The sequence below is a fragment of the Aspergillus fumigatus genome, chromosome 1 (genome assembly GCF_000002655.1).
Source record: "Aspergillus fumigatus Af293 chromosome 1, whole genome shotgun sequence".
NCBI classification, from domain to species: domain Eukaryota; kingdom Fungi; phylum Ascomycota; class Eurotiomycetes; order Eurotiales; family Aspergillaceae; genus Aspergillus; species Aspergillus fumigatus.
Window position 1 is genome coordinate 3,300,513 of NC_007194.1, and position 20,630 is coordinate 3,321,142.

Below are 20,630 nucleotides of genomic sequence, written 5' to 3' on the forward strand. Positions count from 1 at the left end.
AGATGCGCCTTTCATTTAGACAACTCACATTCGCTCTATGATATGACGAGTGCCCGTGTCGTGGTCCGATTCGATCCCGCGAGAGCACCACGGAGCGAGGAACTCGAAAAAAAGAGTAGGGAAGAAAACAAGAATAAAGTTCTATGTACTGACAGAGACTCTATTTGGCGGGAATCTTGGCAGGAGGGACACCGATGCCGTTGATGTTGCGGTAGAAAAGAACGTACTGGCTTTCGCCCTTGGCGCCCTCGGTGGGCTCAACCCACTGGCAGGTGCGAGCGCTGGTCCAGAGGGCCTTGAGGAAGCCAGTCCAGCCGGTGTGAGCCTCGCTGCGGTAGTGTGGTCCCATGACCTTCTGGATGGCCTCGCTGGCCTCATCAGCGTGGTAGAAGGGGATGGTGCTGACATAGTGGTGAAGAACGTGGGTCTCGATGATGCCGTGGAAGATGTGGCGACCGACGAAGCCGAAGTCACGGTCAATTGTAGCAGCTGCTCCACGAGTGAAATCCCAGGCCTCAGGCTGGTAGTGGGGGAGGGTGGGGTCGGTGTGCTGAAGGAAAGTGATGGCAACTATATTTGCAAGTCAGCAAAAACCTGTTCCATGCCGCAAGAAAGGTGGACGAGAGGAGCTTACCGAGCCAGTGGTTTACCCAGAGGTAAGGAATGCCGTACCAGACAAGGAGGTTGAGCCAGCCATAGGTTGATCCGATATAGTAGAGGAGGCTTCCCACAAGGAAGAGACCGAGATCGCTCAGGACGATCAGCTTGGCATCCTTGGCCTCATACAGGGGGCTGGAAGGGTTGAAGTGGTTGACACCACCAAAGTAGCCGTTCCGCTTGCCCTTGCCGCGTCCCTCGGGCTGCCGCTCGTGGTTGTTGTGGCCGGTAACATTGGTCAAGAGGTACATGGGCCATCCGAACAGCTGCTGAAGAACGAGGTTGGTTGCGGTCAGGATGGGGGTCTCCTCCATCAATTCACTGAGCTCATGGGCGGCACGACCGATGCGAGTGGCATATTCTTCCCTGGTCTTGGGAACGAAGACCATATCGCGAGCGATGTTACCGGTGGCCTTGTGGTGCTTGCCGTGAGAGATCTTCCAGGAGAAGTAAGGGACGAGCAGAAGAGAGTGGCAGATCCATCCAACAGTGTCGTTCAAGACCTTGGAAGTGGAGAAAGCCTGGTGACCGCACTCGTGCGCCAGAACCCAAACACCGGTGCCGACTAGACCTTGAACGACGGTATAAATGGTCCACAGGACGACGCGCACCGGCATGGAGGGCACGGTCTCGGGGGTGACATAGTTGTGGAAGACATAGAAGACACTCGCAAGGATGGCCATGTCCCGGAAGACATAGTACAAACTCGTGGCAGCCGAGCGTTGGTAGCAGTGAGCAGGGATGGCATCCCGGATCTGCTTGATGGTGTAATCGGGAATTTTGAACTCGTTACCATAGGTGTCAATCATCTTGCTGCTGGTCTTCTCGGCATCCGAAGCCATTGAGGAGAGCGACGTCGATGAAGGGGACTGACGAGGACTGTCGAAAGGAGAGTGAGAGACGGAGCTTGGGACGGAGGACTCCGTGGTTGGGTTGCGATGCAGCGCAACGCGCTTGGGAAGAGCTGTCGAGGACATGTTGACCGGACCGAGTGGCTGGTGTAGACTGGGTTGGTACAAGGGACGAATACTGCCAACCGTGTCAGTTCTGCAAGAAAGTCGCATATGATCGGGGGCCAATTTCAAGTGTCAATGGGGAGGTGCAATGATGGAAGACGTCAAGTGCAAGTCTTTGAAGGACCGAAAGTACCTCACTCGTCGACTTGACAAAAAAAAAAAGTTAAAGTGAGGGGAAGTTTAAGCTTCCACTTACCCAGCGAATCTGCTTCAGTGGAGGATTACAAAAACTTGAAGCCTTTCTGACTTCTGTTGTGGAAGGCTGACAAGGTCAGAAGGATAGAGTGAATGAATCTGGTCGCGAAATTCCTCTGCACCCCTTTGAACAAAGCAAGAGGAGGTCAACAAGGAGACAAGGAGGTGGGAGACTGGCGGTTAAGAGAGCAGACCAGCAACAGAGGAGGAACAGAGGAGGAACAGAGGAGGAACAGAGGAGGAACAGAGGAGGGGGGCAATAAAGCAGATCACAGGGGATGAAAAGGCCGAAGAAGAACAAACGGACCGAAATTTCAGAAGGCAAAAAGAAGAAAAACGCGACGAGACCAACCTATTCCCGTGTCCCCGATTGATTTGACGATCTGATGGATTTTGGGATACCTGTTTAGGTGGTAGACCCTTCCATGGGTTTGGTTGGTATCGGGGGGTAATTCTCAAACTGGAGAGCATTGACTACTGCGGTAATTTTGACCATATCCTTGAATAACGATTGGCTGGTGAGCTCTTCAAGAACGGGTAACCCCTGTCATACCAATGCAGATTATGACAATTTTTTTCATTCTGGATTTTCTTTTCTTTGAAAATCGGTGAAATTCGCCCCAGAGGGCGACCTGGGATTTGAGAATGTGATGGCATGGATTCAAGTACGGAGTAAAGCCACCAAAGCTGGACGCATTCATCAGCAGCCAGTACTCGGCCAACCAGTCTGTCAAGTTTAGTCCTCTGCAGATCGCTGGAAAGGCCCATATATTTCTTCGGTGCTCCCGAGGCTTAGAGTTCAGCTCGTTCTTGAACGGCAGTTTGCATACACAGTACTCCGTATGAACATGCGAGTTCTGTGGCTCAGGTGAGATTGAATGCGCCACTTGTCTCTATCTCCAGTTACGAAGGATACCTACTCTACAGAGTAAGTCATCGACGGATGGCAAGTCTACGACGCACTGTCTACTATCTACCGTCTCACCAATCAGCTTTGAGGCATTGTCGCCGTCGATAGGTGTTCCGAATCAGGCCACCAAGAGCTTGAGCCATGATCTCTGGCTAAATCAATTCTAGAGTTTACCTATATTTTCTGTAAGCGATGTTCAGCCACAGCTAAATGCAAAATGGGTTCTATGAGATTACCATGTGGCAGACATGGAGGGCAAAAAGGGAAAAATACTAGTGGCATGCCCGACCAGGTACAGATACCGGGGTGGCGTCTCACCGCCTTTTGGGAACCCAATCGTTGATGTTCGTGACGATCCACTGCCAGAAAAAGGGGAATTGGCTTCTCAACAGCCTTGGCATGCACGAATCCGTATCCTTGCCTGACAGTGCCAACAAAGGAAGGAGAGATCTTCTCCGAGGTATCATATGCAATTCTCCTACGGAGTATGCATGGAGAAAATGTCGGCGGCTTTGCCTGCGGATGTGCTGACATTACTCCGTAGACTCCTTGTTCTTGAGTGACTTGGATGGCATTGTTTACTCCATACCAACAACTGACTTGCAAAATCGTGGGGTCGGAGATGATTCGGAGAATAGGATCCACGCCAGCTCCCCCATTGACCTTCTAGAACACCTCCAGGTTTGACACTTGACTCTAGACAACAAAATCTCGCGAGCATCACTTTAATCTCAATAGCATGTGAAACTCATACTTATCTGACTGAGAATGAAACGCCATGAACGCCCTTGCTCTGACTTACTGCTAGGATCGATGTAGTGTCCTCCATGTCGAACCGAGCTTACTTGATGCAAGCGATGGCTTCCATATTGCCCACAATAGATCAGCCTCAGTCCCACCAATAGCAACCGGCCGAGACCCGTCAAGGTTTAATCGTGATCGTACTAAGGCGTGTACCTTGTAGGGCCCTGCTAATGTCACTGGTCTCCTTCATGCAGTTGCAGGAGTCAGGTCTCTTTTGTAGATATATTCTTGTCTTTCGACCTTTGTAAGATCCGTGATCGAGGCAATGCATGTGATTCAGACCTTGCTTACTATGGTATTCCGCATCATAGTAAGTCACGCTCAGATCTACTCAGAATGCTCAACAGGTCAGAAGGAATGCCACGACATGCCCTCTTATCAGTTTCTCATAACGAAGCACTCTGAATGCTCGCATTGAATACCTCATCACTATGCAATGGACTCCTCTGAAAAGGATAGACCAAATCCGTAATCACCAGAGATCTCGGCTTTGACTTCTCATTCTTCGTAAGTTGCGTCCGGAGGAAGTCTCAGTAAACTGTTGGGGCGGAGCCATTTTGTTGAGGATGGGAGGGGCCGGTGGGTCTGACCAACAGCCGAAACTAAAATCTTTGTGAAGAGGCTAAAAAATTTAAAATAATAGACAAATTCAGAGCGGATGCTTAGTCACCAGTGGCCTTCTGTGTATTTTTCGTCCTCTGCAAATTTGGCCCGACTATGGATGGAAATTCAACTTGGTGCATAGCCATGTATATCTATTCTTGATCTTGATAATCTCCATGCTCGGATCGCTAGGTTACACAGTTACAACATCATTAACATCATCATGCATGTACCTCATTTCGACTCTCTGAATTTATCAACCACGAGCCGCCATGTCCTCCCCCTGCCGGGCTGAGACTGACTGTCGTCTGCCGTAGATCAGGAAGCACCAACACAGTCTCTCCGTGATTGCGGTAATCGACCTCGCTCGGGATCTGTCGTCGCTGCAGGGATGGCGCTCCACCCACAGCTAGATTTCCTGGTTGGCTCGTCGTCGCCGTAGAGGGTGGCGCCGCGGGGACGTAACTTTTGATCTCCAGCCCTGGAAGGAGGAGATGGCCCGCTTTTTGGGGGAGTAGCATGACGGCAAATGTTTGTGTTTCGTTCTCGGACGCGACAAAGTTTCCTCGCCTGCGTCCTCCAATGAGCCACAGTTCCGGGTTTGCATGAATCTCGTAGGAAAACTCCAGCGTCCCCCCCGCGTTCTCGCGAGTCTCAGGCGAGCTCCATCTCCGTGTATGACGTAAAACGAGTTCGGCCGCAATCATCTGACCGACGGCCGCGTGTCTCGGCTGATCAGCGAGATTCTTGAGTCGCAATTCCGCCGTGTGCAATACTTGGATTTTGGGTATGTCAACAGGAATCACGATTCGACGACTGAGGATCGTTGGCTGTTTGGGGAGGGAAATGATGGGATTGTTCTGGTCAGATGTTAGTCGAACTCACATCGAGCCATATTGGATAAGTTGCACTTACTTGGTGCCATGCCATGAGCCATGCTTTTAAACCGTCGACTGGCTCCTTGAGTGCACTGAGCAGCCCATCCCATCCAACATTGGCATATGACAGCGTCCTCAGCTCGCGGATGAGCCCGACTACTTCCATGTCTGCAGTTGACAGTTGCGTGCGGAATGCTTGCACAATATGAGATGTGAGCAAGGTGGTATACTGGCGGAAATCACTGTCGCCAATACAGCTCTTGAACCTCGTTTCGACCGCGTCCAGACATTCGTCGTCCACACAAGTAAACTCGACACTGAGACGGAGAGAGCGTCTTGAACTTGGTGAAGTAACACTATCCTTTCGCTGCTGGATTCTGTATAACAAGGACGCTGGCTGCTTTGGAAATACGTCCATTGCCACGGGATCCTTCACGTTCGACTGAACCTCGTAGACATCGGAGCTGGGGATACTGCATTTTAGAACTCGAAGGGGTATCATCATCGCGGGACTGACGGTGAATCGAGAGAAAAGAACTTGGTCCTTGAAGACGTCTTGCACGTTGACGCTGATCGGCAGAGCGGAAACAATGTTATGAAGAGAACTGTAAGAGAAGCGGCCGCTGTCCGTCTCGTATAAAACCTCTGCCCTTGCGGACAGCATCGGATGAACCTCTTCGACCGTATAAGGAATACGAAGCCGCAGTATGGACTGCGGCTCCAACTGCGTAATCCCAATATTTCCAGACTCGCTATTTGTGGAGATGGTAACACTTCCTTCAACCACCTCTGCCTCGGCTACCCTCAGTCGAAGACCAGCCGTGGCAGGCCGTACGCGAATCTTGCCAGTTTTGACGCTATTGCACCCGCTGTAGAGCTCCAGCTCGAGCGTCCGCATTTGCTCCAAATTGACTAAATGAGGAGATGTGATCTTGGCCTGCAATCCCTCGGGTCGTGGGAAGCAGTAGACATAGGGCCGACTATCGGCCTCTTCGGCGTCGAGCACCTCCCTAAAGCCCACAGGAAGGGCTGGGTGAGTTCCGCCAGCCAGGGTGAAGAGGATGTTGCCAGCTCGCATTTCCAGGCGGTCGACAAAGTACTTTCCTTGCAAAGTAGCCTTATATGATTTCAGTCAACGTGAGAAGCTTCGATGGGTCAGAAAAGCTTACCGTAGAGTCAACGAGAACCTTCGTGGGCGACGACTTAATAATCGCCTTAGTGGCAGTTTCTATCCAGTTCTCGTTGCTATGCGGCCCGCTCGCACTGACAAGCCGCACCTTCATCGAATCAATCTCGATTCGTTTCCCCAGTAAAAACCGCAGGCTAAGTTGCATCTGAAATCCATCCTTGTCACCGTAATGAATGATGATTGGTTTCACCTCCAAGTCTGCAAAGAAGTCGGCGAAAGGAGCCGAGACTTCTTTTTGAAGCGTGCCCGAGGCTTCAAAGAGTTTCTCCACGTACCGGGAAACCAGGCTCTGTTCGGTAAAGATTGAAGAAGCGTCGAGCGTCTTCTCCCGCGCAGTCAAACCCGAGTGCGTGTGCACGGCGAATTTGGCAAGAAGCCGCAACATCGTTCGTACGTACTCCTCGCTTCGTTTCAGCTCTTCGAGACATCTGGCATACATTTCGAGCATGATGCCTTCCAGTAAAATCCAATTCTTGGTCCCGTAGAATGGGATGATTTGGTGGAAATAGGAGGCCGCCGCGTTGTAATCATTCTGTCGATAACGTAAAAGAGCCATGTCGGCGAGAGCCGTCTGGGCTGAATATGTGCGGTTCGCCATAACATAGTGCCGATACACCAAGTCCGTAAGCTGCTCGTAATGAGAGCGGAAAGTCTTTCTCGATCGCAGAGCAGTCCTCAGCTCAAGAAGATCAATTCCAAGAAGAGGATTCGAAACCAGAGACTCTCCCTTCGGCTTCTCGTCCGGCTTCTCGTCCGTCCCACCGTCTAAGGAAACTTCAGTCATCTCGCCCTCGCCTTGATCTTGGTCGTCGAAAAGTAGCCCCAGATCCTTCCACTTCTCGTTCCAACCACATCTGCAAGCGATTTCTTCCAAAAGGCGTCGTGCGAGCGAAAAGAGCTCCCCTCTCCCACTGGCTAATTGCTCGGAACCGGTCTTTGGGATAAAGGCAGGTACAGGCTTCTGTGATTCGTGGTCTGGGCGAGCGGCATTGGCAAGAGTATCTGGGAGCGGAATACCGTGGCTGTTAGAACGGCCAGGGCGAGTTGTGACTGGAGACATCAATGAGCTAGAGCGTCTGGGGACCTCGGGCTTGGGTTCCGGGGTGGTGGCCGCCACCGCCTTGCTCATAGCATGAAGGGATGATTCAGGCAATGTGAGCTTCGGTGTGTATGTCTGAACCAAGACCTGGCTTGCTGCAGCATAGGCCCACGACGATACCAGGTTGTTTATGAGGTGCGTCTTGGACGGATGATCCACATCAGCCAAGCCGGAGTCGAGGTCGGCTCTCAGCGTACGTGCGGCGAGGGTAATGAAATCGGCGGCTCTCTCACAAAGCTCGGAGAGAAGCATCAAGTCTTCGGGTTTCTTATCCCCCTTCCCATTCTGGCTTGCGCCGGTCTCTGTCGCAACCAAGGACGGCGCTCTTGCGGCTCTCAGGAGCAAGGTCAGCTGCCGGGAGAACACATAAGTGCGGAAATCGAATATTGAGATATCGCTGGCGAGAATCATCTCCCGGTAAGGCTTTCGATTTGAATCTAGCGGAAAGTCCTCGGGGTCAATTTCCCCAACAGCGACCGACTTCACAGCGTCATCTTCATTAGAGGGCACTGAGCCTGCCTCCTGCAAAGCGGCCATAGCTTTCTCCCGCCAGTCCTTGCTGGCAGTCAAAAAAGCACCCCCATGCTGATCACCCGTACCCTGAAGCTGCTCGTGAATGGCCTTATCCAACCCCACAGAGAGCTCATCGTACCCGACCAGCGCATCCTCGAACAAACCCACATTCTCGAAGCCTCTCGCAAGCCCCTCCTTGAGTATAAAGAACGTGCAAAAATTCCAACCGGGCAGACTCCGCTGCGAGTCCTTCTCCTTGATATCCTCCTCATACTGCGCCACGCGGAGATCGAATGACGCCAGAATGGCATTCTTCATCTTCTCCACTAAGTCCTCCACCTGATCCGCCAGCTCAGTCGGCCGCTGCGTGCTCCCCGGCCGGGGCAGACGCAACTGCGCCACCCGATCAACAGCCGACTTGGACGATCCATTGAAATCCGCCTTGATCTTCTCGAGGACGGTCGTGGTGCTCCGGCCCCATTTCGACGCCGGCGCGGCCTTCTCCTTGCCGTCACCGTCTTGTACCACGTGCACGATCAACCACTCGAACGCATCATGCTTCTCCTGATTGCTTGCTGCCGAGGCGCCGGCCTGCGGCGTCGACGCGTGGGCCTTGATCCAGTCCCGCAAGGCCTTGCGAGCGGTTGCCTTATAGCTTTCATTGTCATCGCATCGGAGGAAGTAGATCTTCAAATACGGTGTTTGACGCAGACCAGGGATCTGATGGCGTCGGTGAGCCACCGGAGCACTCCTGGAGGTATCGCTCGACGGCTTGCGCTCGTCTGTCTCAAGCTGGGCTGGAACGAAGCCGATGCGGAGCGACTCGATAGATCGAACGGGTCGGGTGGGCGATTTCCAGTGGAGGTTTTTAAGGGGGAGCTTATCTTCGATGATGGGTTCAACGAGTGCAAATAGTCCCCACGGATCGGTATACTCGACTGTAGGTCATTCAAAAATGACTTGTCAGTTGAAAGTGCTCGGTCAACTCTGGCGGAGGGTTGGTTACTCGTCCCAACATACCGGTCACACTGCTCGAGCTTGCTTGTGATGAAGTCTTCTCCATATTTCCCGAGCGCTATTCGGGATGTAACACAAGCAACCTTAGTGACATTCCGCTTTAGAGGTCCAATTTCAACAATCAGCGGCAAGGTAGGTACCTTAGCACAGGCGTCTGCTTCATTCAGGAGACAATATCCAGATGTCTGGTCCTCTGGCAGGAAGGCGGTCGAGTCTCTCCGCATACTAGGTAGCTACATCTCTTGGCATTGTTCATACGAAGACAAGACACCCTTATGGCCATCGCATTTTAGATGACAAAACAGACTACTAACTAACTAGAGTTTCTATCAGCGCCAGCTGTAACTACAAATAATGCCTTGAAGACCCTAAGTATACCTAGGCTTATTTTCCTCCCACATCCTGGCTTGATGTTCTCAAGACAAAAGTACATCTGTACATCTTATTGGGCTCAAATTACATACAAACGTCACGTATAGAAAAGTGGAAGAATTAAGGCGAAGGAGGAGCAGTCATATCCCGTCATGATGCAAAAGTATCGGTAAAATAAGGAAGTAAAAAGGAAAAAAGGAAACACATGTCCATAGTGCCGTCCGCTCGTTCAAAACAACGCCCTGGCTCAAAGGGACTCGAGGAAGATGATAGGAAACAAAAAGGAAAACGCCAAGGTCTAAGAGCCAACGTCCAGCGTGCCCCGCATATAACGCGTCTTCACGAATCCATAGACGTCTAACGCACCTTGCCAGATGCCTGGGACGTAACTTCGCATCCACGCGCAAATGACTAGAAGTAGAAGAGGAAGCTAAGACAAGTTAGTAGAGGCGCAGACGAATGCGATAAGGGGTTCAACAGATACTCACCCAAATGAAGTAGAGATTTCGATCGCTACCCAATCCCTTCATCCTGCGAGCTTGCTGCTCTCTAAGGTGCTTCTGTTGCTCGCGGGAAATCAATTTAGAGCCGATTCGGATGTCTTTGATGTCATCGTTATCCTGTTTACTAGATTCTGCCACCGAAGTGTTGGCCTGTGACTCAAAATGCTGATCCACGGCCGCCTCGGCTGCCGCCCTTAGCAACGTTGCTTTCTTTAGTTGCGATGCCTCTTCCTCGTCCTGACGATCTTGGCCCGGGTACAGCTCCTCGTAAGAAGGCGGTTCAGTCGCACTGGGTGCGGAATTGCCCGTCAAGAGGTCCCACCAGCCGTCCTTCGAGGACCAGGATGTGGTTGGCCGATGAGGAACAAGATTTGTAATCCGGCGCATCATCGGATGAGCTTGATAATCTGGCAAAGCAGGCATTGGCGGCAGAGCAGGGAGGTTCGGGAAGGCATTCGCGACGCTCTGCTGGAATTGATTTATTTGAGCCTGGAGCTGGTTCCGCCAGGCCACCAGAGCTGCCGGAGGTGAGAACGGGCGTGCCTCTTGGGCCGCTGTTGCCTGTTCAGGCGAGGGTAGCGGGCCGGGGACATCTTGGTGAACGCTCGAGCGTCGAGATATAGTAAAGTCCACTTGGTCATCTGAATCATCCTCTTCATCATGAGAGTCGTAGACCGCCGGATCAATTGATCCCGATACAGACGACGATTCCCAGAGGGAGTGAAGGGAAGCAGAACTGCTATGCCTGCGTCGCGACGAGGTTACCGACCCAACGCTACGGGAGCGGTTGTGCCGAGCAGGAATCAGTGCAGCCTGGTGGGCTGGAAGAGTTGTGGCTAGGTCGGCCGGAGTGAAACCCCTGATGCTGCGAGCGTTGACGTCCGCACCAGCCAAACGCAGCTTGTTCACAATATGCGCATGACCATGCAAGGCGGCCAGGTGCATGGGCGTGTTTCCGATATTGTCCTGTACCTCCGGGTTCGCTCCTCGGGCGAGCAGTCCGGCAACGAAACGAGTCAGGCCTAAGGATGAGGCGAAATGAAGCAGAGTTTGCCCGGTCGCGCAGCGCGAGTTATACTTCGGCGGCCGCGGGTTGTCGTCAAGGTCGATGAATTCAAGATACGTCAACATCTTCGAGTCCAGATCGCTGAGTTCGCCCTGAGACTCTAGGCCAGGAACCTGTCGCTGATGGCCGCCAGAACCGGCGGAGAAGTCTTTCTGAAGGTTGAAAACAGCCTTGGGATCGCTACCCATGATCTGCTGAGCAGTTTGAAACGCATCTGCCTGGTTGCCCAGCTTCTGCCCCAGAATGCCAAGTGCAAGGCGATACATCTGGAGCTCTCTGTCGTCAACGTACCGGAAGAATTGCTGCTGCTTGGGCATCAGAGGCTGAGCCGGCTGCATTTGACCAAATGTCGGATGCTCATGCTTGAACACGACAGCCACCATGCCAGGCTGGAGGGCTGGCGGAGTCAAGCAATTTAGGCACTTATCACCCCAAAAAGTCGTTGTTGTGGCCAGGGTATCACCGAAGACAACCTCCATACCAGGGTAGAAGCCACTTCCTAACAGCGTCACTTCTGTGCCTCCTGTGATGGAGCCTTCTGCTGGGACAACCTTGTGAATGACAGAAGGCAGCCGGTTGCCAGCATTTGTGAGAGGAGGCCAAGCGGGAGTAGATGTGCTTGAGCCTAATGAGATGTTGATGGACTGATCCTGGAAACCGTGGCGCGCTGAGTTACCGGGCGTTCCAGGGCGGCTAGGCTGAGCCGAGTTTGGCGCCGACATTAACTGCTGTTGAATGAATGTATCCAAGCTGGTTTGGGTCGCGCTGGGATTGAAGAAAGGATTGTTATCTCCGCTATTGGGTGTTGGTGGCCGGTTGGCGAACTGACCCGACATGGCGGACGGTGTCACAAAGGGCCTCTCCGCCGGGGACGCAAAACCACGTGCCGCATTGAAAGAAGTGTCGTTTCCTAAGACCCCTGAATTGGACCCACCCACAGATGACTGTCCGTTCTCAAGCTTGGTCATGGTCAGATCTGACGGAAGGCGGCCGGAATTGCTGTGTTTCCGTCGCTTGGTCATGGGTCCCGGGAAGTCATTCGGCGAAGTCTGTCGCGAAAGACTGCGAGGCGTTTGCGAGCTTGCGGTGGCGTTCTTCTGGCCGTTCTGGCCATTCTGAGCGGAGGTGGTGAAGGAGCCTGTCGACATCTGATACTGCGAGTTGAACCGTTGCTGAAGACCCTGTAGATCCGTAGTCGAGGATGATCGGAACGACTGGACTGGCGACTTCGCGGTCTCGACGGGAAGGCCTGACGGAAAGACGCCTACTCCCGGCAACTGTGTCCCATCAGGGAGGGATGGAGAAGGGCCCGGGGCGGGAGGAGCCGGGGGAGCGTGCGTCTTGTGATCATCCGTGATCATGATGGAGTTTGTGATTGCCTGGGCAATGACATTATCCATATGGTCTTTGACTGTGAAAATGACCTGAAACCCGAGCTTTTCGTTCTGGTGCCTGCAGTAGCATGCAATTCGCATTGGAAGTTCGACTTGCATTGCTCCAGCGGGAATAACTGGCGCAGGAGCATCAGTGTAGCCTGGCATAGCATGCTTGGAGGGCTCTGCCCAATCTTTGATCTCGTTGGTGTTAAAGACGATCACTCGCTTCTCCTCGTCCTTTTGAAACAACTCATCCTCCTCCGGTTTTCTCTGCTTCTTTCTGAAAGCGCGCTTCCGTTCACGCTGTATGCATCCAGCGCAGATTTTCACCTCCCCGCCGTCCAAGGGCTTGTCATCTTCTGGTAATTCTTCCGTGGCATTCGGGCTAGAGCTCGAGGCGCGGTACCGCGTCTCGCCCCTTGCTCGTGCAAATGCCTTCCTCAGTTTCGTCTGATCCTGCATCGCGCTAGTGCAGACAAGACTCGTATGCAGTTGCAAGGTATCAGCCGAACGATCAGCAGACGGAGGAGCAAGGAATTTCGGCTTCGAGATGGTGTGGGTAGGCAGTCGTAATTTCTTGACGCCGGAGGGCATTGGATAGAGAGTCAGCCGGATGGGAATTTGTGTTTCTACGCGGGACTTCAGTGAAGTGGGATGAACGGTGAGGACGTGACGCTGCGTCGCTTCCGCTTTCATATTGTTCTGAGGGGGAGACGGCGCAAAGTTGATGCCGAAAGGAAACCCGTTCGAGGCAAAGTTGAAGTTCCCGTTCAGTGGAGATCCGCCGTTCATGTTGATGCCGCCAAAACTTTCCTCCAAGAGAGACGACGGTGACTGTCCCGCCCAATGACTTGATGACGACCTACTTTGGCTGGGCATTTTGCCCGCTGTAAAAGGAGAGACCGAATGGCGAGATTGCTACGAGGAGGTTTAGCAAGGCAACGGGGAAGAATTGAGAGTCTGAGTACATACCGGAGAAGCTGATTGCCTCGGGATGGAATGAGACGTCCCCCGCATTTGCGACTTCGGACGCTTCTGGATTTTTGGCTGAGCGGTCGGGTCAGTCTTCAGAGCACTGGGGCTACTGGCTGCACTCTCAAAATCGAAAGCTGCATCCATCGCCTTGTTGCTTGATTCGAGGTCGGTTTCGACGGGGAAGACACTCTCCATTGCCGGCAAGGAAGGGTCAAAGCCAAACATCGATGTTTCCTCCTTCATTGAACCGAGCTCCGAGTTGATCCAATCTTCAGTTGCGTAGCCAAATGGCATTATGTTGGCTTGGTCGCTATTAGTAACGGAAGTGGTCGAAGCCACGGAGGTGTTACGGCCGTGATTCCGCGGAGAATCGGATGAAGAACTGGGACTCGAGTTATCCAGAGATTCGGCAGGGGAGTCTGAAGCAACAATCTTGGGTTGCCTCAGTGCATCGTGTTCCTGAAAGTGTCTCTTTATGGAGAGTTCTGAGGGAGACAAACACACAGATTCTGAGTCGGTGACCGTGTGGGAGGAGTGGGAACGGGCAAAGAGATCGTCGAAATCCTGGCCGGCGGCCTCGTTCATCTGTAGTCTCGTAGAGTCGAGAAAGTTTAAATCGGTATCTTGATAGGGATTTTCCATCTCATCATCGACGACAATAGGATCCAGGGAGGGAAATACGGGAGATGAGGCAACCTCCACAGCTCCCATCATTGAGTTCCAGGACTACGCAGCGGGAAGCCAGGTGGCCACTATCGAATACGCCCAAATCGTCGCGACGTGCTTCCAAGGTCAAGGTGCAAAACTCGAAGATCGATGTTCAAGGGATGGCACGAGGATCTCGAAGATCCGACCGCAAAACTCGTCTCACTCGGCGCAATCGAACTTCTAACAGTACCGTCTCCAATCCATCGAAACGAATCACAATATGGGATCAAGAAGGAGCAACAAAATTCGTTATTGTAAGATAACCACTGGATGGCCCTTCTCAAATGTTGATCATGCCCGCTGCGGCAATAGCACCCGATCGGTTTCTTGTTGAGGAGGTGGGAAAGGGAGAGAAAAACTGGAGCGGCGACCGTCTTTGGGGGACGAAGGGGGTTTGGAGAGAGAAGATGGTCTAAAGAATTCCCAGAGTGAAGAATTCCCACAGTGACTAAAGAAAGAAAGTGTAATAACACTCTGACTGAGAAGCAACACTGAAAGCAGAGAACGCCCCCAAGTGGATTAGGTAGTTGATGATAAGGACCTGATTTCACCGCAGAGGAAAGGGGGTTGGTTGAGACGGTAGCGTATCCTACCTAGTCACAGTCGTCGGGTCTATCTGTCTCCCTTCCGTATTATTCGGAACTGGCGAAAAATCTGCCAGCCAGAAAACTCAGGCAGCCATTCTAATGGGTGACTCCTCCGCCACTCTTATGAATACGCTAAACCTTCTCTGGTTCTGTCATTCTTAGGCTACCAGATTATTATTTGTCTTGGCTCCGACTTGTCTTCTCTCACTTCCCACATATAGGTAAACTTGTTGAGGCTGTCGCTTCAGACATTGGCCTCCATAGGGGATGATCTCGTTTAAGCCTTCAGTACTTCTCCTTCTTGTATCTCAGGTAGTTCCTTAAATGTATGCATCGACAGTAGGGGGTTGATGAGTGGGTTAGTATGCCTTTCTCCTGGTTAGTCGCCTCCAGTGACTGTGCGTTCTGGCCAAAGTGTACTCCGCACTGAGCATAGACTACTCCCTACTACGGATGGGGTAGATACAAAACAGCTCTCGCACTTACAGTTCTCTAGTCTGATAAATTGCTTTATGGAAAGACCACGACAGAGAGATATTGACCCAGACTCCCGCATTGCTCGCAATGTTGTCAGGTCACCATTTGTTCCTTGGCGAAAAAACGTAGGACAGGTATTGGACGACTCTACCAGTCTGGTCGGCATGCATTGCCTGCCGATATCCTAGCCATCCAAGCCAATATCTAGTACAACCTGGTCGTGTTGCACTTGGATGCTATCCTGTAGCATATCATCCGGTGAATCCTAAATGTTAACTGCGATATGGTAACCCTAGGTGGGTTCCCTCGGATAGGTAATTTGCCAATGAATGTCCTCGGATTCCATATACACACAGCGGCAGGGGTGGTCGGCTACTTGATTTCGCATTGTGGGAGCCATATATCTTTGGTGTCATGGCAATGAAACGTGACCTTTTTGTAGTGAATGGTGGGCAGAAGAGTTTGGATTGCAGTCCGAATTGTGGAATATATATCTCTTATCCTTCCTACACGCTCGACTTTGCGCTTGCGAAATGGGAACTCCAAATCCCCTGGAAGAGCAATATTTCAATCTTCTCCTTATTCGCCCTTCGTCAGGTTGTCATTTCTGACCTTTCCTTATCATAATAGCCCCGGATGGGATCCACCCTCAAGTTGATGAATGCGCATAGTTTGGGGTTCATGCGCCTTGACACTGCGTATTTCCCAAAGTAGTTCATCAAAGACATATATCATCATCCATCTCGCCATAATAAGATGTTCTGCCTCATCCATGATTCCTCAATCAGACAGCGTGTGATAAGATGATCTAGCGACAACGAAATCCGTCTCGATCGTCTTTCTGCTGGTCATAGCCGATACAGATCGGCCCAAAGACGTCCCTCAACGGTTTGGTCGTGGGTATAACGCCTGAAAACAGGGTGCACAGAGAAGCACAAACATGACGATTCCATAGCCCGTTTGTCCGATCAGAATTGTTGAGGTCACTTGGTTGTATCTAAAATGACGCCGTGTCTTTGGTTCATCGAACCCTTCTTTTCTGATCGGCGAAATAATCATAGGAGCAGACATATGCGAGCTATAGTTAGCTGTGCGCGCACTTTCAATCTGAATAAATGGTTCTTCTCGGGTGGTAGAAGAACAAAACTCTCAAGCTCGCGGTGCTCCCCATCAGTATGCTGCCCTACACCTCGGAAGCAGATGTCGAAGAGGCCTACAGCACTCTACAAGCGACCTTTCGGTCCCTCCCCATCTAAGAGATCGCTTGAAAAAAATGGCGAATCAAGCAGCTTTGGTGGCTTGTGGGGATGATAAGGACCGGATCATCGAGGCTATAGAGGGAGGTCTCAAGCGACTGCGTCCGAGACGTCCTTCACTGAGATCATGGCCAATCGGATGGACATCGCGACATTCCCCTGGCTAGTCTGATTCCAAGGTACATGGATCCTAGTACTAATCGAGTCGTCGGAAAATGACTACGCTGATGGAACGCAAGCTCGATCGCATCTGTCCCACTCTGACCGCAACTACCTAAGAAGCCGTCGACAACTGAAAGGTTCGTAAGCTGAGCAAGGCCCTTATATGTGTCCGTTCGAAGCGGTCTGGGAATCTGGAGAGCTTAGTCTCTGGAGGACGAGAGTCGCATTGCTACGAGAAGCTTTGTAGCCAAGAACCCAGTTGGTCTTCTCAGGGGTTCAACATGTCTGGCGATTGTGGTATTAACCGAATATCAGATGAACCGCCAGTTCAGCATTCTTCATTGTGTGGAGGCAGTAATGGGCTCTATTCCAGTCAGTTCTTAAAATCTGAGACAAAAGTTGCATCGACTTCCTTTTCAGGCATATAGTGATTAAATCCCTGTAACGGATGTACAACCGTGGTTCGATTGATATTGCCCTTGTGAATGCTCCTCCTTTCGCCTGTAATCCTTTCTAAGCAATAAAATGCTGCACATCCTGGGCTGTAGGAGATTCTTTTTTAAATCTCTTTCTTGCATCAGTATGACAATAATGGTGATGGGTGCCATTCCCACTGTTTCCTGAACGAATGAAATTCTTCAATAGATTGTCGCAAGTGAGGCAAATCCTCGCAGTTGGTTTCCATCTGATTGACGACAAGCATTTGCCTTTGCCCGCCCGCTTTAACGAAGAGGATGCAGTAGCCCTTGGGTTATAAGAGAGCTCCACTCTTTGAAAGAGGCAAGCCTTAAACGCTAGATAGAAATCAAAACGGAGCAGACTCCGTCAAAGAAAACCAAGGCACTAAACTTTTTTTTTGCGTGCGGTTGCCAGGGCTCAGGAGAAGCCAGAGCTGGCCAGCGGCAACCCAAAGCATTCGGGCGTTTCAGACCACACTGTGGTGCACCTCAATGAGGAAAGCCTCAATTCCAACCAAGTACTCTGTACGGAGTAGGCGTCTGATCTTCATTTGATCTGTGCGGCGTATATTGATCCTGAGCAAAGCGCTCTGCACCCACAAGTGCAGATTGCAGCTCTCGGCAGAAAGAGTGACGTTGTCAGTACTCCGTAACACTGGCGCTTCGGGAAATGACAAGGTAATGGTCCTATTGCTGGTATGGTCTGATAATAGAGGGTTTGGCGGCTAAGTACCGTTAAATGAAGAACCGGGGCCCTGTTCGCCAGACATGGCCCATCTGATACATGGGATGGCCAGGCCTAGTTGGATGGATCGGTTCATGGCTTGGTGTGCAGTAGAACTTACTTCATCGCTGCCCAGCCGGAGTGTTTTGCGGTAGAGCTCTGTATTTGGTCGCTCTCAGCTCATTCGTTTTGACAAGATTCAGTCGCCAGTTTATGGCTTTGCCATCACTCACATGTGATCGCACAGCGTCAACAGAACCGGTCTGACTGCTTCAATCTGCCCTTTTCTTCTGGTCCCCATCAGCCTGGCATAGAGGAACGGAAGTCCATATGGACTGAGGAGCATAGCCGATTCGTCATGGAAGAGAATGGGTACCTGAGTCGGTGTCAGAGGTTAATGGGCCCTGCATTGAGGCGCCAGCGATTAATGCAATACGACAACCATTCTCGTATCAATAAGCATGACAGATCCACCAGGTCCCAAAACCATTTCAATTAACGGTTTCCTGACACAATAGAATGGAGACAGAGTGGGGAATCGTTGCGCTAGTCAATAAATAAAAGCAGGATGAAACTCGGATTGTCACAGAGACTATGCTCACTATTCCCAAGTAGGAAGTGCTATACTAACCCCCTGATGCAGCTTCAACGCTGACGTACGCGTCGACCACCCAGACATGACTCGTCCTCATTAATCTCTGACTGGGTGGCTCTATCTCGACTTTTCTCCGCCTATCAGATAATCCTGAATTTGAATCGAAACGCGAGCCCTACCAAGCAATCTACTGATGTCCACACCGTAAGGAGTAGATACCTGCGATGGACCTTACAGAACCGGCTTGATTTTGAAATTTCGATAGTTGTTCGGAGCTTTCTCCTGGTCTGGATAGCTTCTTCAACCTTTCTGGAGATATAAGAACTGTCTTCGTCACGATGGAGGACAGCTTTCTTCTGTTCTTCCCATCAGCATTCCTTTCTCACGGTCTCAGCACCTTCCATTCTCTCATTCTGTTCTATCGGCTTCATTGACTGAAGTCCTATTTTCGTCACTCTTTCTCTCGTCTCTCGTTCGATTCGAACCTAAGATTACGCTGTGCGTTGATCGTTTGGACAATCCAACAAAAGCCTACAACATGTCTGTCCCTAAGATTGCAGCTGCTCTTCTCAGCTCGGCCGCTCTGGTCGCTGGTCACGGTTTTGTGACGGGTGCCGTTGTTGATGGCAAATACTACACTGGATACCTTGTCAACCAATACCCTTACATGAGCAGCCCTCCTGACAGCATCGGTTGGTCTGAAACCGCTACCGATTTGGGTTTCGTCGACGGCAGCGGCTACTCTAGCGGCGACATCATCTGCCACAAGGATGCTAAGAATGGTGCCATCTCTGCCGAGATCAAGGCCGGTGGAAAGGTTGAATTCCAATGGACTGAATGGCCTGAATCTCACCACGGACCGGTATGTCTTCGTAAGACATCCATGGAACAATTGGTTAGGGTATTAACTTCGTAAAGGTCATTACCTACATGGCCAACTGCAATGGTGATTGCGCCTCAGTTGACAAGACTACTCTGGAGTTCTTCAAGATTGATGAGAGTGGTCTGATCAGTGACTCCAATGTTCCTGGCACCTGGGCCTCTGACAACCTGATCGCCAACAACAACAGCTGGACCGTGACTGTTCCCAGCTCCATCGCCGCTGGTAACTATGTCATGCGTCACGAAATTATTGCCCTCCACTCCGCTGGCAACCAGAATGGTGCCCAGAACTACCCTCAGTGCATCAACCTTAAGGTCACCGGTGGTGGCAGCGACAAGCCTGCAGGTACCCTCGGCACTGCGCTCTACAAGAACACTGATGCTGGCATCCTGGTCAACATCTACCAGAGCCTGAGCTCCTATGAAATTCCTGGTCCCGCTCTCTACTCTGGCGCTTCTTCTGGCAGCTCCAACAACGGTGGTTCCGCCTCGTCTAGCGCCACTGCTCCTTCTGCCACCATCACTCAGCCCTCTACTGCAGTCCCGACTAGCTCTGCGACTGCTTACCAGCCCTCCACTACCACCGAGGCTGTCACAGTCACCAGCATTCCTGCCCAGCAGAGCTACGTCCAGGCTCCTACCGCCACCCCTAGCTCCACTGCCGGCAGCTCCGGCTCCGGCTCCGGTTCTAGCTCCAGTGGCACTCTTCCCAGCAGCAGCAACCTCACTGAGTACTTCAACTCCCTCAGCGCCGAAGAGTTCCTGAAGGTCCTTAAGCAGACCTTCTCTTGGCTGGTTACGGAGAAGGTGCACGCTCGTGATCTCTCTGCTTAGATCAAAGCACTTCGAACGAATCGACAAGCCTTTCCCTGCACATTTGACTTTAGTGCATCGCAGATCTGACGAGTTTTCTTTCAAACATACATATATGGGATCGGGTATCCTTTTTGTACCTTAGAAGCAACAAAACCTTTGGAGCTCTTGCTCTATGCTGATCATTCTTGCTCTTGATTTACCTCTGTATTACTGAAAGGAGGATTCTTGTAAAGTAAATCTACTCGTGTTACTGGCTCTAAACACTAGTGTTCTAACCTATCATTCTCCACGGCCTCAAAATGTCCCTTCGACTTACTTCACTGTAGGCTGTTTCATATATTTATCATCTTCCACAGAAAATTCAGGGGGGCTCGATCGATCACATGTATAAGAGGCCATGATTCCCCTCACCTGACATCTCTCCTTCATCTAGTGCTCTCCAAGACAACTGCGTCAAGCATGGAGTATTGCAATTCCCCGACTTCATTCTTGGCCACAATCTAGATAGAACACCTCTGTGTCCACTAACAGTTACTAGGATCCCGGGGGTACGTTAATTGCTAACATGCAGCAGTGCAATAGGCGTGGACGACTACCATTTAAATGATCTTGCATTCCTTTATCTCGACTTGAAAGTGGTTGTCTGGAGAATTTGCAAAGAGACGGTAGCGGCACAGTCTGCAAGGAATTTGTGCAAAGCCCTTCGCCTCACTTATATGCAAAACGTCACTTCATAATTAAGACGAGGATACCTCTAATACCTTATGTCTGGACCAGTGCACAAAGAAACAA

General features: G+C 51.4%; 4 protein-coding genes across 4 annotated transcripts; 1 reads left to right on the forward strand and 3 right to left on the reverse strand.

The window, feature by feature from the left end:
* Positions 1-160: 160 nt before the first annotated feature.
* On the reverse strand, positions 161-1,634 carry AFUA_1G12530 (oleate delta-12 desaturase odeA; the record flags this gene model as incomplete). The annotated part of the gene is made up of 2 exons (XM_747530.1): positions 161-570; positions 635-1,634. 2 exons carry the CDS (start codon positions 1,632-1,634, stop codon positions 161-163), a joined length of 1,410 nt encoding a protein of 469 aa, XP_752623.1.
* A 2,772-nt stretch (positions 1,635-4,406) lies between these two features.
* On the reverse strand, positions 4,407-8,927 carry AFUA_1G12540 (putative TMEM1 family protein; the record flags this gene model as incomplete). The annotated part of the gene is made up of 4 exons (XM_747531.1): positions 4,407-5,045; positions 5,101-6,180; positions 6,233-8,802; positions 8,885-8,927. 4 exons carry the CDS (start codon positions 8,925-8,927, stop codon positions 4,407-4,409), a joined length of 4,332 nt encoding a protein of 1,443 aa, XP_752624.1.
* Positions 8,928-9,294: 367 nt separating this feature from the next.
* On the reverse strand, positions 9,295-17,835 carry AFUA_1G12550 (putative membrane-tethered transcription factor (SPT23)). Its single transcript, XM_747532.2, has 4 exons — positions 17,779-17,835; positions 13,171-17,704; positions 9,742-13,116; positions 9,295-9,683 (listed from the first exon to the last, which is right to left on the reverse strand). Exons 2-4 carry the CDS (start codon positions 13,885-13,887, stop codon positions 9,552-9,554), a joined length of 4,224 nt encoding a protein of 1,407 aa, XP_752625.1. The 5' UTR covers positions 13,888-17,704; positions 17,779-17,835; the 3' UTR covers positions 9,295-9,551.
* An 843-nt stretch (positions 17,836-18,678) lies between these two features.
* Positions 18,679-19,856, forward strand: AFUA_1G12560 (lytic polysaccharide monooxygenase auxiliary activity family 9 protein; the record flags this gene model as incomplete). The annotated part of the gene is made up of 2 exons (XM_747533.1): positions 18,679-19,002; positions 19,059-19,856. 2 exons carry the CDS (start codon positions 18,679-18,681, stop codon positions 19,854-19,856), a joined length of 1,122 nt encoding a protein of 373 aa, XP_752626.1.
* Between the last annotated feature and the right edge of the window lie 774 nt (positions 19,857-20,630).